The sequence below is a fragment of the Cydia fagiglandana genome, chromosome 12, assembly GCF_963556715.1.
Source record: "Cydia fagiglandana chromosome 12, ilCydFagi1.1, whole genome shotgun sequence".
NCBI lineage: Eukaryota > Metazoa > Arthropoda > Insecta > Lepidoptera > Tortricidae > Cydia > Cydia fagiglandana.
Window position 1 is genome coordinate 13,228,973 of NC_085943.1, and position 17,892 is coordinate 13,246,864.

Sequence of the window (17,892 nt, forward strand, 5' to 3'; positions counted from 1 at the left end):
GAGATCGCTTTTTAACGATAAGACCGCCTGTTGTTACCTCGTTCTATTTTTCCGTTAAAATATCTTTGTAGTTTTACATGTAAGTATGTAAAATGTATAACTATTGGTGCAATAAAGAATATTTACTTACTTACATACTTATGCCTTGCGTTCTAATGTCCGTTTTAGAAGCCGAAATATAAAATCTTAACTTTATTTATTATTGTTACGATATAAACTTGAGACGACTCCAATTGCATTCGGGCATCAAAGTGCAAGTAGTGGTCTTATCGAATATCAAAACCATAATATTATATAATCTCTTGCCCAGTTACGGTCGGACTGTCGTGGCATTATTGTTTTTTTTTCTCTCGCATGAGTAGATAAGTACTCTTAAACTCCCTGCTACAAGAAAAACCTTCTTTCATGTCCATCTATGGTTCTACTCGTCCCTCAACTGTGAGATAAACTCCAAGATCCCCTGACCCTCAGGACAGCCTCCATAGATATAGGAACAGCTGAACATCTGCCGCCCGGCCACTGCAGCATCCACGTATGGTGCCATGGCCTCCTTCAGGTCTTCATCCAAGTCTCCAAACGGAGATTTACCGTAGTCTGGCCTGGAAAAAACGTTTAAACTTTTTGAAATGAGTTCGTTTTCTGTCCCTGACATACCATGTCAGGATAAAACTCTAGAGTCGAATCACGCTAACTTTTCGTCTCAAGTGCATACCTCCTGGGATTGCGCAAACTTTGATTACACGTATTTAGGAACAAGTGAAGGTATTTATTAAAATGATTTCCTGCTTGCTGGGAATTAATTCCTTAAAACGCTTGTTTTGGATCTAATTTGATTGTCCTATCATCTGACATCAGTCGATTTTCAACGCACTTTTAGTATTTGCGCGCTGTATTTGAGAGCACTGGTGGCCTAGCGGTAAGAGCGTGCGACTTGCAATCCGGAGGTCGCGGGTTCAAACCCCGGCTCGCACCAATGAGTTTTTCGGAACTTATGCACGAAATATCATTTGATATTTACCAGTGGCTTTTCGGTGAAGGAAAACATCGTGAAGAAACCTGCATATATCTGCGAAGAAATTCAAAGGTGTATATGAAGTCCCCAATCCGCATTGGGCTAGCGTGGGGACTATTATATAACCCAAGCCCTCTCGCGCTCGAGAGGAGGCCTGTGCCCAGCACTGCAGTGGGACGTATATAGGCTGAGATGATGATGATTTAGTATTTGACAATATTTTTAATTCTAGACCTGTGATTAGTGTTTAAAATAGTATAACTTACGTTAATAACACGTGTAAGAGCTCCCCAACGAAGCCCTCCTCTTCCACAGGGAACTGCGCCGCTTCGCAAATCGCACGAAGAACACATTCTCGGCCGTTTAAACCCTTCCTGGAATTATAATGTAAGTATATAGTATTTTATGCAACAGTTTTATAAGAGGGGTCAAAAAATGTGAGTGGCGTGGGTAACAATGTGAGCCGAAGGCGAACATTGTTAATAAATACGCCATGAGCATTTTTTGACTACTTATACAACGTTGCATACAATGCTTTTTCTATGAGTAGGCAATATTAAATAAAATACAAAAAATTATAAACAAAATTTTATTTATGAAAATGTCAATGTAAATTTTGGATAGTAGGTATTACTATATGTATGTAGCTCTTGTCTGCGACAAGCACCCATAATACCAAATATTACTGCAACCTGTAACAAGAAAAAGGAGAATTAAATAATATTCAGTTTCAATGCAAAAATATAAAATGTACATAAATATAGCTCGTTGTACTGTGTACCGTAAAAATGGGTATCAAAATTTTTTATAACATATACCAACCTTGCTTAAAAGATAGATCTGATCCGGTGCTTCCAATTAGTCTTTGAAAATACACCAAAGACGTTTTCAGAGAATGACGAAGTTTTGTGCTCCAAACTCCACGCCATGCACTTCTCATAAGATTTGTCGTATAGGTGCTGAGATTTAGTACTTAGGCAACAAATTTTCGGTCGCTGCTTGTGCTGCAGCGGATATTTCTTCAGGTGTAGAAACAATGTAGTCCTCTTTGTCCATTTTCAACACTTTTTATGAACGCAAAACAAATAGTAACGCAAAGTACTCAAAGAATAAGAAATTACCGGGAAAGGCGGGAAACGAGAAACAAACGAGTAATGTCTATGGTTATGTTTTTTTTAAAGCCGTTACACACTACCGCACCGCACCAGGGTCGTGGTGCTGTAGGGTATAAAAGTATTTTTTATTATGTTGGTAGCAATGAACTCAGTACAAATTTGTTTCTTTTTTAATAAAAACCGTATGCATTCAATCGTTTGTCACGTTGGTAGTAATGTCGGTATGTGGCACTTGCTACCCTGCACTAGCTTACCGTATCGTAATGTCTCTAAAACGACACAAGTGCTTTTTTGGGCAATAGACTATAGACTTTTAAGGAGTATTAATAATGTATGCCCTTATATGTTCGTTCGTGACTATGTAAATGACAGATAAAAGTACCCGAGTAGAAAAAAACATTAACGGATTGATAATAAGTAAAGAGTAAGAAGGTAGGTATATAAATATATCGAATAGGTAATCTAAAGTAGTCTTAGAGAAAAAAACACAGACGAACTTAAAGTTGTTATTCGGGACAGTAGCAGTTAAAAATTCATATTTTTCTTATGATGTCCAAGGAATCATAAACAAATTCTAATTCCATGGCAAACTAGGATAATAGATCGATAAATTCTGTCGATTTTTTTCAAGTTGCCACTTATGTACAGACTGGGATTAAAACTTTAATCAGATTTATCTTTTATAAGTTAGACTACCTACCATTCTAGTTATGTTTTTACACTTCTGACTCTGCATCTATTATTCTATACTCATAGAAATACGTAAATGCTTACGAGTCCATCATCTCAGTCACAGATCTATAAAACACAATCCTCTCATCCTTCCTTCCCGCCACATCGGCGTCTCGCTGCTCCCTCGACACCGTGTTGATGACGTAGTACTGCGACAGCTGGGTGATGTTCGAGAACTGCAAGTACTGGTACTGGAAGTTGAAGAGGAAGATGAGGGGCACCTTGTCGTCGTTCTTTATTGGGGCTGTGAAGCCGGTGATGAGCTGGAAAGCAAAATGTGAACATATCGAGAAACCCATCAATCTGGGATCATACTGGACGATTCCGGGGCCGTGATCCTGAATGTCAAAAAAGTGTTAAGATGGTTATGAATTATGATATACATAAACAATTTACTTATGCGATTTTCCCCAAAACCGCGAAATAAAATCTAATGGACATCTTGAATTTAAGGGCCTGGAGAAATATATGAGCCCCTATTGATACTTGTGCAATGTGACCAACGTCCCCAAAATCAGGAAAGGAGTATAAGGAGCATAAGGAAAAATTATCGAGAAGAACCGTTAAGGAGCATCTTTGCAAGATGTTTAATGTGGTTTTCTACTAAATTTAATTTGAGGATGACTCACGCCAGATTGGTCCGGATCCGGGTCGGTCGAGAAGTCTGCCACTTCGTTATCTATGATTGGTTATCGGTGAACACGTGATGTTTTCGATACAAAACAAGGTGATTGGACGCCTCTTCCCGGACCCAGACCACGAGCGTGAGTCATCGTTTAGGAAGACGTAGGAATTATTCTTAAAAAAGTGGCTTACCTTATAAGTTGCTCCATACGGGTAGATTAAAGGTAATGTGTTGATTTGCCGTTTTGATCTAAAGTCTAATTCCTTTAGGTTTTCTTCTGAACTTGAGTTTGCAAGAGTCCAATGTAGACAAAGAAACCACATACACACCCTGAAATAAATACACAGGTTTTGGAATAGATTTCTAGGAATATAATGTAGGTTTAAAATTCAGGAGGTTTAAAATGACGTGAAGATACTAAAGGGAGGCAACAAAAATAATTATAGTGCTGGAGCTACGGGTAGTATAAAATGTTTGTCCTTCACGCAATAACTTTTTATCTGTCATTTTAAATTTGTGTTTGATAGAAAGGGACAAAATTTTACAAAGTGTTGCCGGGTCTGTGCGGAAAGAGAAAAGTCGTAGAATGAATTGGATCCGACTCTTCTCTTTCCGCACAGGCTCTACCACACAGTGATATAGTTTTCAAATTAATACCAAGTTTTCATTAAAAATATTAAAAGCAAAAATCAAAAAAATAATTCACTGACCTCATGGTTCGGATTAAAGCATCCATTCACGGCCGATTGAAGCGCGTCACATTTTTCCTCTAAAGCCTGTTCACTGACGGTTTGATGCTTCGGCAGCGTTAACAGACTGTTTACCGGCTAATACGGAACACAATTATTAAGACGTGTTCACACTGGGTATCTTTAATGGCTTGCAACATTTGGGTAAGCTTGGACACGCAGCAATATCTGCAATTTCTTTTAAGGTACCGTTTGGATTTAGACTGCACCGTCTTGCACCAGCATTTCAGCTGCGGAGACTACGATTTTGAAACGCAAAGTTAAAGAACTAGTACATTCCTCCATAGGCTTCGAACCTGTTGCATAGATACAGTCATTAAATTTGTACCCACTATCTAGCAGGGGTAGGCAGGGCGCTTAGGTCTGGTGCCTTCAACTTTGCCCGTCATTGTAATACTCTCGAAGTGATTATCGTGTTGTATAATTCGTGTAGTATTGTAGGAAGTAAGTAACCAAGTAACTAATAAATGTTAATACTAATACAAGGTGTCCAGAAAGGGTATCGGGTATTTGTTTTAGCGCCATATTCGAAACGGGGCCACGAAAGGGAGTGGGGAGGGGTTCGTGGCGTGCGCCATTTAGTGGAGTTTTAGCCACGATGGAACAGTACTCGGGGACGCATCGCGCATTTTGCGTACGAGCGTATTATCGTAACGGCGATTCAATAGTGACTCCTCAACGTCTGTATCGTGCGGAATATCGTACACGCCACGCGCCAAGTGGTACCTGTATGTTAGGTAAAATAGCCACTAAATTGCTAATTTGTTCTCTCATAACCTGATATCCCCAAGCCTCTTCAGAGATGATGAGATAAAAGCTGCTTTAAGAAAAACTGATCACGATCGAAGTGCATTAAGGAACTACGTCTGTGTATAATAAATTTATTTACTGCAGAAATTGTGACTTTAAAGCGCAGCCTACTGTGCCCTCGCCCTTTCCAACACCATCCAAACATCCAGTCACATGCTCAAGCGGACACTAATTTGTTTATCCAACAAGGGGCATGTCACGAGACACAAAGTACACTGCCTTATTACGTGTCGTAGTTGCTATCGGATTTAATAACCAGTAAAAAAATAATTATGTTGTGGTGACAAAGTGAACCTTTGAAATATTAACTTACTAACATATAACGTATTCTCTTTATAATTATAGGGAAGTGCTTGTTCAGAAGTGTCTCAGTAGGTAGCATTTTACTCGGTAGTTGCTAATCAGAGAAGGAAAAGATCGGACCTGTATACAATAAAGACTTTCAAAAGAGTGTGTATAGAATCATGATAAAGAGACTTTTCTCCTTTTATTACATTGTCACGTCCGTTTCGCTATCTTTAAGGCGTGTTTTAAAAGTGCTTTGAGTCTTGTACATATTGTTTTTAGTTCTTACAAAAAATAGGTTTAATTGAGACCATGACAAACTGTGACAAAAATATTAAGTATGAAAAAATATTTATATGTAAATAACTCTCGAGATCGCCAAGGTCAGAGACGCTCTGACATGTCACAAATTGTTCTGCTGAGTAACTGCTGTCAACATCAATTACCGCAATCGTCATCGCAATCGCTTTGACATGTAATAAGTGCCTCTCGAACACCGTACGGCACTCGCCACACATTTAGTCCATCAGAACCATTCATGATGAGGAGCAATGCGGCGATAATCAGTGTATTATGCGTGGCAGCCCTTAGTGGGAGCAAGACGACGACAGGGGAGGAAACGGTGCACCGATATCGGCGGCAGCTTTTGTATCCTAATAGCACTTTATTTCAAGTAAGTTATAGTTTTAATCGTTGCGATTATCGTATAAGTATAACAACAGATATTATGCTAGTAACTGTAATCTGATATATGTAGATATCATAAACAAACGAAAAAGTGACATAGGCCTCCAGTTCCGGGGCTGGGATTGAACCATCGTCCTCTGCATTTACGGTAGATGCCACTAGGCCACCCGTGTCGAATTTTCTCGAATGCAATAGCATAAATCAAAATATTTTCAAAAATAAATTGATTTGTTTACTATTGATATTAAAGTGTACCTAATTAATTAAATGAGAGATTAACCTAATACCTAGTGAAATAAACACTTGTTCAACTATTCTTAAAAACATTTTTTTTTTGTATCTATGTGGCCCTTCCACATATATAATATTTTAAAGATTTAATACGTATGTAACACCTCGAGTTTCACAAATTGCATACGTACCTAATCTGAAATGACCACGTACTGTATTTTTGTTTATGTCTGTCGTAGCAAAAAAAAAGGTAAACAACATCGAAATGATTAAAATCACTTGTTTGCCCGCTAATTGAAACAAAAGAGATACAATTAGGACGCCTCACTCTACTTACGGAAAATGTTTTTTTCTAGAAATAGCCAGTCGTCTACACTTCGAAATACTTGTAATTTCTTGCAATATGACTGGTTTCAAAGTGCACCGTTTCACGGTCTGCCACTGACGGCTACTACGATATATAGGTATATTTAGTTAGACCTCACAAATGTTTTTTTTAAGAGCCAATCGACGTGCACACTAGCGCCACTGCTAAATAATCGTGATTATTTAAATTTAACGACAGGTATTCAAAAAGGGGGCCGATATTTATAGCTCACCGCTGGGCGAGTAACTATAAATATCGACGTGTCTCTTTTATTTACACGGGAGTGCTTATCTTTTGTTCGTGTTTATAGCCGATAGCTCATAGCTTACTAGCTCGCGGTGGGACCAGTGCCTTAGTGGCGGCGTAGTTATTTAGCAGTGGCGCTAGTGTGCACGTTGATGGGCTCTTGTTCTAATGCTCCAGCCATTTTACAGGCCGGAAGCATGGCAAACCTTTATTTCTACTTTAAACTTGTATATATATATATATATATATATATATATATATATATATATATATATGTATTGTATTGTATGTATGATAGTATGTATTTTATGTATTTTATTCGATAATATTATTTATGTATTTTATGAGTTGACAATACGTTAGTTTACTTTTTCTAAATATTACTGTACATCCCGTAAGTTTGTCTATCTGACCTGACTGGAGTTTTCCTCTCATCTAATCGAAGGTTAGCTGGAAGAGATCCCTTATAGGGATAAGTTCGCCTTTGTACTTCCATTACTGTAATTTATTTTTGTAAACCTGTGTTGTGTACAATAAAGTGATTACTACTACTACTACTACTAATTGGAAATAATTTGTAATAGCTGATGTTTTAGTGTGACGGATATGTGAGTACTACTCATGACTAGGTATTTGTTCCTAGATAATTAAGACATGTTTTATCACTCGCGTTTGTAGATTTATTAGCTTAACATGTATAAATTTTGTATGTTTTCGCTGTTTACTGATTTTTAGGCAAAAAAATCAGATCAGAATAAGCTCGTAAAACACAGTATAAATATTAAATAATCAGATGCAATGTCTGTATAAATGTGAAAGTCGCGGAAAGTTTCCAAAATATTGGAAAAGTCCTCGGGAAATTTCACAGAAAACTAAATAAACTTTCATTTTTAAAATTTGGGAAAATTTCGAATATTTACAAGTCTCAATTTCAAATTTTAGAAACTTTTCGACGGGACATCAGTAAATGTCTTTGACTTTGATTCCCAGCCCGCCACTTTTCCGACCAGCGCTCCCTCTTCGCTTCTATTTCAGAATTAAATAAATGACGATTGGAGCTCTTTGGTCTGATTTGGAATTACACAAATGAAAATCGCATCAGCACATTGGTTGCACTTTTGTGCATGATTGTGAAACTAAAAATTGTATTCTTTTTAGGGTTCCGTGCCTCAAAAGGAAAAACGGAACCCTTATAGGATCACTCGTGCGTCTGTCTGTCTGTCCGTCTGTCACAGCCTATTTTCTCGGAAACTACTGGACCAATTAAGTTGAAATTTGGCACACATATGTAAATTAGTGACCCAAAGATGGACATATTTTTTTTATAATTTTAAAATACATAGGTTCGAAGTTATTAAAAAAAATAGCCAAAAAATTACCTTTATCTCCGAAACTACTGAGTCTAAAATTTTGAAAAAAATACTCAAAATTGTTCTTTACCTATTATAGATGACAGAAAAACTTATTAGAAATGTGCAGTCAAGCGTGAGTCGGACTTATGTACGGAACCCTAGAAACGCAAATCCTACTCGCACTTGGCCGGTTTTTTAAAGTTCTTCTTGAAACGGTGTGTGGGTGGCATTGTGGATCTGACGAACGACATTTAATCCGGAGGTCAGGTCCTGGCTCGTACTTATGATATGAGTTTTTGAAGTGAAAACTTCTTTAGCGGCGCTGTGCACTCTTTGTGATGGGGAAACAATGTTAAACTCGTAACAGGTGTCACGTGACCGTAAGACGGACACGTGACCTGATCGAAAAACTGTTACAATGAGTTTTTCTTTATTGATTTAAATACCATCTAGTGAGTTTTCCTCTGACTGGTACTAATATAACTTAAGTACTTACAGTGATGTGCTTAGGGGGTTCAAGTAATGCGACGAAATAACGCTAGATGGCGTTAACCTCAATTATACATAGTGCGTCATTCAGTTTTCACTTCTGCTGGCACTCCCGGAGTGCAACCCGTTGTTTTGTTTTTAATTAAGCATCTACTTACGGAATATTATTTGATAGTTACCACACTTACCACTAGCTTTTCGGCAAAAGAAAACATCGTAAGGAAACCTGCATAAGTATCGTTATTTTTCAGGTGAACATAGGCTTAGGCACCCCAACACCAATAAAGACCATCAACGTGAACTGGGCCATCCAGGCCAACTTCCAGCTGCCGTGGAATCGCTCCCAGATTCCTGTGGACATCCTGTGGGCCAACTCTGGATATGACGGGGAATCCAGGAGGAAGAGGGAGGTGAAGGGGTACGAGAATGATGCGAAGTTGTACCACTTTTATAAATATGTTGAAGATGCGTTAAATAAGTAAGTATTGTGTTCATAGTGTGTTTTATAGTGGCGCTGGCGCGTTTATAGAAGCGCTGGTGGCCTAGCGGTAAGCGTGCGACTTGCAATCCAGTGGTCGCGGGTTCAAACCCCGACTCGTACCAATGAGTTTTTCGGAACTTATATACGAAATATCATTTGATATTTACTAGTCGCTTTTCGGTGAAAAAAAAACATCGTGAGGACACCGGACTAATCCCAATAAGGCCTAGTTTCCCCTCTGGGTTGGAAGGTCAGATGGCCGTCGCTTTCGTAAAAACTAGTGCCTACCTCAAATCATGGGATTAGTTGTCAAGCGGACCCCAGGCTCCTATGTGAGCCGTGGCAAAATGCCGGGATAACGCGAGGAAGAAGAAGTGTGTTTTATAGTGGCATCCACCTGACAGCGTATGGGACACATTAAGGTGACATTCAGATAGCGACTGCCATTGCAACAGTAATGTTACAACAGTGATGCTGCTGCAGTCGTTATTCGAATGTCACCCATAAGGTTATGTTCGGGTTATGACAACCAACGTTACTGTTGCAGCATCGCAGCATAACAAAATCATGCAGCATGACAATATCACTATCAATGACAACCGTGCAGTTATGAAGAAAATTCTGTCACGAAGTTGCTGCAGTTGCATTTAAAATCAAAATTAAATGTTAACATTTTAAAATAATACTATACCGGGTGTGGCCTAGTAATATGACCAAAAAATTAAACTGTAGGCTGTACTCCTAATACTGACCAACATTTATTCAGCGAGTTTTAAAAATAACTTGTGGTTTTATTTTTAATACACTTTAAAGTTTATTCTAAGACGCAATGTATCGCGAATTTTGTTATGTTTAAGGCGTGACAATTACAATAATATGGCGTGGCAATGGCGTCCATTGAAGATAATATTTATTTTGTATGAAAAATAGAGAGTCTAAATACTACATCAATTTTAAAAGTTGTTGAACAAAAGTGTCACCGTTTGAGGAATACAATCTATGTTTTAAGTATTTGCTCGTGTTACAGGCTACACCCGGTATAAGTACTTATTTAATCTTGAATTGCAAAATTCGAAACTTTTTGGCCAGACATTCGTTATATAAAAGCCAAAATCGTCCATTTGCTCGCGTGAATTATCGAAATCTGACAATTGTTTGCTTGAAAAGCAATTTGCGCATAAATTGCCCTCGTCATTCCTGTTTTCCGAATGTCGCACTGTAATTTATTACTGTTTACCCGAACAAAGTTTGTTTCATACTAAACGTTATAAATAGCGTTGTTATGTGACAATCAATGTTATTTTTGACCGAGCGAGTGCGAAGTGTCTCTTCGTTTAGGCTGTGTTTTCACCAGATATGTGCGAGGATGCGTATCTTCTGCTTGAGCAAAAATACTTTGTTAAATTTTTCAACTGATTCTCGTGAAATTTTGTAAGCTAGGTCGATAATTATATAGTTTTTGTTGATTCAGTTTACATAAATTATTCATAATGACGGAGCCTTGGGGGTTCTACAGCTCACAGAGTTACTAGTATTTTTTTTTTTTTTAATACCACATCGGTGGCAAACAAGCATACGGCCCGCCTGATGGTAAGCAGTCACCGTAGCCTATGAACGCCTGCAACTCCAGAGGTGTTACATGCGCGTTGCCGACCTTTTAAAAACCTGTACACTCCTTTTTTGAAGAACCCCATACTGTAGACCCTCGGGAAAACCTCGGGAGGGAGCTCATTCCACAGCCGGAGCGTCCGCGGGAGGAAATTCCTCTTAAATCGCACAGTACGCGACCATTTAGGTTCTAGGGTGTGAGGATGAACACCCTGCCGACGGCGAGCGGTGCGGTGATAGAAAGCGGCCGTTGGCATCATGTCAAATAGTTCCTCAGAGCACAACCCATTGTACAAGCGGTAGAACACACACAAGGAGGCAAAGTCTCTCCTTAGACTTAAAGGTTCAATACCGCTTGTGAGTTTGGGATCATCGACGATTCGCACAGCGCGCCTTTGGACTGAGTCGAAGGGTCCAAGCTGGCATCCAGGTACTCCTGCCCAAAGGTGACAGCAGTACTCCATATGGGGTCTGACTTGCGATTTATAAAGCAGCAGTCTTTGCCCCGGAGTAAAGTATCGCCTCGCTTTATTGAGCACACCGAGTTTTTTGGATGCCAGCGCAGCCTTACCTTCCAGGTGGCTGCCGAATTGGACGTCACTGGAGATGTCAACACCGAGGATCCCAATACTCCCTGACATGGTAAGGGCTGTGCCTTGGAACTGTGGGACCACAGTGAATGGGGTTTTCTTAGCAGTGAACGCACAAACTTGTGTCTTGGTGGGGTTGAATCGCACTAAATTGTCCCGGCCCCACACCGAAACTCTGGATAGAGTGCTCTCAATGTCTGACACAAGCTTTTCACGACTCTCCAGCACCACAGAGCGAGGGATATTGGCACGGCCTGTGTAAAAGGCATCCCCAGTACTGTCGTCTGCATAGCAATGAATGTCATCGATAGACAACATGTCATTGATGTGCAGCAAAAACAGCGTAGGGGATAGCACAGAACCTTGCGGAACGCCAGCGTTAATGTCCATGCTATCGGAGCAGCTTCCGTCTACTACGGCTCGTATGCGTCTGCCGGACAAAAAGCTAGCGATCCATTTGCATAGTCCCTCCGGCAATCCATAAGATGGTAACTTCGACAAGAGACCCCGATGCCAGACCCGATCGAACGCCTTCGCTATATCTAGGCTTACTGCCAATGCCTCACCTTGACTCTCAATGGCCGAAGCCCAGCGGTGTGTGAGATACACTAGAAGATCACCAGACGAGCGACCGTGGCGAAAACCATATTGGCGGTCGCTGATCAGATCGTGTTCTTCTAGGTATCTCAGGAGCTTTGCGTTGATTATACGCTCCATGACCTTAGAGAGAAGGGAGGTAATAGCGATAGGCCTGTAATTCGATGGGTCCGATCTATCGCCCTTTTTAGGCACAGGGTGTACAAGGGCCGTCTTCCACGAAGATGGAACATGCCGTTTGTCGCTAGAGAGTGAGAAAAGACGCGCTAACACGGGACATAACTCAGGAGCACACTGCTTTAGCACAAGAGCTGGTATGCCGTCTGGCCCGCTCGACTTATGGACGTTCAGGGATAGCAACTCCCGCCGAATATCCCTCTGCGTGAATGAGATTTCTGGCATGGAGTATACGCACCGCGGGATGATGGGCGGCACGGCGCTACCGTCGTCGTTCAGGGTCGAGTTCGAGGCAAAAAGAGTACCAAGGAGGTCGGCTTTCTCCTTTGCACTGTGGGCCAGATCACCATCAGCTTTCCGCAGTGGTGGTAAAGACGACTGACAAAAATTTCCCTCGGCAGCTTTGGCAAGTGACCAGAACGCGCGACTCCCAGTGGGATAGCCCGCTAGTTTCTCACCAATTCTGCCGACGAAATCGTATTTAGCCCTGGCAATGGCTTTTTTACTGGACCTCGAGGCAGCGTTTAAATTGCGCTTCACGTCAGAAACGTTCGGATCCTTATTAGCTACGGCCTTGGTCCAAGCCCTGTAAGCGGCTTGCTTGCGAACTGTAGCTTCTTTACAAGGCCGATTAAACCAAGGACGTCGCTTTGCTCCCTCCCGCAGCTATTACAGAGTTGGGAATGAAACAATCCATTCCCAGCAGTATTGTCTCGGCAACATTGGCTGCACAGGAGTCAGGATCGTCTGATGTGAAACAGAGCTGCCTCCACGGCAACGAGGCGTAGAATTCACACAGTCCGTCCCAATCTGCTGACTATATTATCTTGAATGAAAGAGCTTAGTTACACATGGCCGTCAATTGGTGGTCAATTAGGTAATTCTACAGACTTCATTTTTCTGTCTAGTGTTGGAAATAAATTACACTTAAGCAGAGAATGAACCGTAATAAAAATATGTTTTGCTGTAAGTGAACACAGGTTGAATATAAATATAACGGTTTTCCAGTTTCGGTCACAACGGTACCGCCTGCGTGCTGAAAACCCTGTGCCAGCTGGGAGCTGAGCCGCTTCATACCGATCACGAGGACGACTTGCTGCATGAGATCACCAGCTACGTTCTCAAGTAAGCCCCTATCTTTACTTATAAATATGATTCGTCTTGTAAGGGGAAGTACCTCCACCGTACAGAATACCGCATCCAAATAACACTAGACCCTACTCCATAGTGTTGTGTTCCTGCCGGTGAGTAAGATTGCCAGAGCCCGACAAGGGTGTGAGGTGTTAGGGTCGCCAACTCGCATGTAACTTTGGAGTTGCAGGTGTCCATAGGCTACGGTGACCTTTTGCCACCGTAAACTTTTTAGAACTTAGAACCTTGTGTCACCTTGCAACTTTTGCTTCTTCATTTTGCACAATCTTTGGTATCCTTTCTTTTATGCTTTCTCCTTCTACTCATTGCCCTAATCGTAAGTAGATCGCAAAACAGACGCAGCTCAAAATGTCGAAATGTGGAAATCTATGCATAATCTAAGTGTCCTTGTGTCACAAAGTTAATTCCAAGAGACGTACCTAAATCTGTTAGCAAATATTGTACATCCAGTCAGGCGTGGTTCACTCCGCGATTTCGTCGCTTTGCTACAGGTAGCTAAAACTACATCCGTTCGACCCCAATTTTGGGGTTTGCCATAAGCCGCGCGTGGCGCTGTCGCCACCTAGCGGCCATATCTGTGCTGATCGTGACAGACGCGTTTTGTTAGAGAGTGAGTCTTCTGTACCTAGTACTATTATTTATTCTGTGATCCAGTTCACAAACATCTTTACACTGTCGCGCCAAAATTTCATTCTCGCTTCCTTACGACGAAAATGAAGAAGCATATTGTGTTCACTTTTTTGAAGTAACTTACGAGTATCACTCACCGACGCCGCACCGACCGGAAGTTTCTAATATTTCAGCTATTTTAACAGCACGCATTTTCTCTTTTCAGCCCTTCAAATGACATAGCAGAGCACCCATGTGACGAGGCATCCCCATACGTGCAGGCGTTCGAACACGGGCAGAACCTCCGAGACTGTTCTAGAATGTTCCACTGTACTTCTATTTCACTCCTCGATATGTTTACTAAAGTGTTTGTTTCTCCATAACGACCTACGGCTCGTATTTCTACTGAAGAATCTAAATCGTCGTGTAACGACTAAAGCTGGAAACAAATTATCGGACGCGGCTGACGGACGCGGCTCACAGCCGCGACTTATAGGTATCTAGATAATGAATATAGGGTAAACCCTCCAGTGAATGAACACCCCCCAGTGAATGAACAAAATCACGTTTTTTGTCTAAAATAAGAAATATAGCAATTTCTTCCACTTGTCTTATTTTTTTTCTTATTAACAACTCTATTTCCTATGCGATGACAACCCATAATAAATTTATTTTCGACCAGTTAGGATGTGACTGGCGTTTGAAGTTTACGTATTTCTGGATTTGAAGTTTTGTATGGAAATATTAGATCCCAGATAAGAACAGTGTACGTTTGGAGCAACATATGAAGTGCTTATTTAATGTTTACTTGTACAAAGTGTAGTTATTTGGTTAGATTAAGAGTTGAACCTTCTATTTATGTACACTTTGTCGGCGTATTATGCGATTAAGTCTTTATTTTTTAGAGTTCCATTACTGGCTCATCAAATGTTCTGAAACCAGTAAATGAACAGTGTGTTCATTTACTGGTGTAGCGTAGATTTCGTTTTTTTCCCAAATGTATATGTAAAAGCAATCGTATTGAGCTTGTTTTTTGTGATTCTGCATAGAAAACGATTCTGATTCATTTAGCCAGTATTGGAACAAACCAAATTTCTATAGTCCATTTACTAGATTTGTCATGCCTATGTATGAACAATACAAAATTTGGCTTGTTCATTTATTGGATTTCTACTAATTCTATGTATGAACAGTGTAACCACGAACAATTCAGTGACAAGTTTATTATTTTAAGCATTATTTGGTGAGCATGACCCTTTTTCATCAAAATATGCACGTTGGTTCTTGTTTTAATGGTTGATTTTATTTTTTCCTTTTAATATGTAACGGGTTTCTATGTTATTGGTGTTTAACCATCATTTTATTACATTCTAATCGATTCGAAGTAAATATGGAGGGATAAAAAGATATAAACGCTATCGCTATACCTATTAAAATAGAGTTGGAAACGGTGTTTGTGATAAAAATGATTATATTATGCTAATTAAAAAGAGTTAAATAATGTTCATTCACTGGGTTCTCCGGTGTTCATTCACTAGTTTTTATGTTCATTCATTAGGTTTTTGGGGAGTTTTTCGTAAATTCTGGTATAACTCAAAAACTATGAAAGTAATTAAACATCGCAGAAATTACTTTCTTATTTATTAAATGAGGATTGATTAAATTGCAGTTAATTATTCCAATTATTAATGAATGCTGAGCAATGATTTTTCAAACTTGGATAATTGCTTAAGTGTTCATTCACTGGTGGTCTTACCCTACACTGAATTGTGCAAACTATCGGAGGTAAGCCGTGGACGTAACCTTGTGCTGACCTTGAGCCTTCGGACATCCGGATCCGAATGTTCCTGTCAGCCGAAAACGGCCGCGGACGGTATGCAGTAGTATGCACGGGGTGCGGGACGCGTCACTGCGCCAGAAGGACGCGGACTACGCGAGAGTTTGGACGTGCGTACGGTAAAAAAGAAGGAAAGAATTATCGAGTGTGTTTGCAACCAGGAATTACTGTATAATCTCAAATTAAAGGATTACAAAAATGCATGTTTCTTCGTCTACAGTTCTTTGTGGACTAAGCGTTGTTGCGCGTCCGCAAGCCACGTCCCGAACACTGTGCACACTTTTATGTCGCGCCCGTCAGCCGCGTCCGATAATTTGTTTCCAGCTTAAGGGCATCCAACTGACCTGAACTGAACTGGTCGTACTGGAGCCTTAGGTATCGACTTAATGCAAAATTAAGACGAAAAAGTGGACTAAGACCAAAGACAAGACCAACCTTTTCATACAAACGTAAATACTAACTATTTACTATTACCTACTATTTTATAAAGTGTTTTTAATAAAAAGAAATGTCAAGATTGTTTACCCTTTTTCTAATGCTGAAAAACAAAACATATTGACCTTGAAGGGCCTGACAGACCAGGGCTACAGTACAGAAAAGTTAAGATTGTGGTGTGGTTGGAAGTCGGCAGGAAACTGACTGGATTCAGGTCTTAGGAATGTTGTATTGATAAAAATATTGAATTTTTTTTTTAACGAGCCTATAAGGAGCCCACTCCTGGGCAAAGGCCTCCCCCTATAGTTCGTTTTTTTAGCATTAGAAAGAACTCCACAGAAGCAAGCGTGCAGTTTTTATCAGGCTCTTTAATTGTTCATAATTATTGAATTATCTAATGTAGCATGGTCAATACATATAATTTACTTCAAATTATTACCGCGAACCATAAGCTTACTTCAGCGAAGTTCTTTCTAATGCTAAAAAAACAGACTATAGACTTCCGATCGTCCCGATTAAGTGCAGCATCTGTCCAGTTACTGAGAAATGCGTCCTGGTCGTCCCACCATCTCCTCTTAGGCCGACCTTGCCGGCGTTTACATCGTGGCACCCACTCCGTGGCTAGTTTAGCGCACCTCCTTGGGTGCATACGTCGTACATAGCCTGCCCAGTCCCACTTTAGCCAGCTAGAATGTTATAATATAAATAAATATTCGGGGCTAATCTTACACAAATCAACCTAGCCCTAAACTGGGCAAAGGGTGTATTATGGCTACTAGGCGATTTAGATATTATGGATACATACTTAGATATGTACATATGTTGATAACACTAATTACTCATGAATATATATTCGTGATCCGACCTCACCCACGCCCATGAGGTCGCGAAACCCATGATAGGTCCTGGTTTCAAGACTTGGCCCGAAAACGGGCAATAAAACACATGCGCGATGAGGGTCGCCTCGATGCGGATCCTCAATGCACTTTTATTTGTCACAAATGTGGGCGACTGTGCCGTTCAAGGATCGGGCTATATAGCCACGAGCGACGCTGTCGCTAGTTAATAAGTAAGGCATAGATGCTGCTTAAATCATCGTAAAGATGCACAAGGCCTAATGATGATGATGATGATGATGATATTCGTGATAAACACAAATAAATGCCCTTACCAGGATTCAAACCCGGGATCTCCTGCTTCGTAAGCAGTCACTACCCACTAGGCTAGGAGGCCGTTATGATGCTAGGGAGGGAGGTGAATGTGCTGATGATAGCTTACGCCATTTTAAGGTATAAGGAGGATTTAGAACAATACGAATAAAATTATATTGAGTATCTTAGTAATTTAATTAATACAGTCCGAATTTATGCAGTGTATCAACGCCAATTTCCGTAAAAGTCTCCAACACCACAGACTCGCAGGCTTTGGTTTTGCTTTCTCTCTTTAGTATGACTTTATCTCTCTCTTCCTCTAACATGCTGCTGCTACCTATAAAGTAAAATAAAACAACTATAACTTTATTAGGTTTCTTTTATTCATCAATATAGTCCGAATTTATGCAGTGTATCAACGCCAATTTCCGTAAAAGTCTCCAACACCGCGGACTCGCAGGCTCTGGTTTTTCTTTCTCTCTTTAGTATGACTTTATCTCTCTCTCCCTCTAACATGCTGCTACTACCTATAAAGTAAAATAAAACAACTATAAC

General features: G+C 40.3%; 2 protein-coding genes across 2 annotated transcripts; one reads left to right on the top strand and one right to left on the bottom strand.

The window, feature by feature from the left end:
* Positions 1 to 421: 421 nt before the first annotated feature.
* On the bottom strand, positions 422 to 3,808 carry LOC134669251 (uncharacterized). The gene is made up of 4 exons (XM_063526760.1): positions 3,676 to 3,808; positions 2,902 to 3,122; positions 1,279 to 1,386; positions 422 to 599 (listed from the first exon to the last, which is right to left on the bottom strand). Exons 1-4 carry the CDS (start codon positions 3,805 to 3,807, stop codon positions 422 to 424), a joined length of 639 nt encoding a protein of 212 aa, XP_063382830.1. The 5' UTR covers position 3,808.
* Positions 3,809 to 5,869: 2,061 nt separating this feature from the next.
* On the top strand, positions 5,870 to 14,297 carry LOC134669357 (uncharacterized). Its single transcript, XM_063526873.1, has 4 exons — positions 5,870 to 6,001; positions 8,952 to 9,178; positions 13,162 to 13,278; positions 14,141 to 14,297. Exons 1-4 carry the CDS (start codon positions 5,870 to 5,872, stop codon positions 14,295 to 14,297), a joined length of 633 nt encoding a protein of 210 aa, XP_063382943.1.
* The last annotated feature ends 3,595 nt before the right edge of the window (positions 14,298 to 17,892 follow it).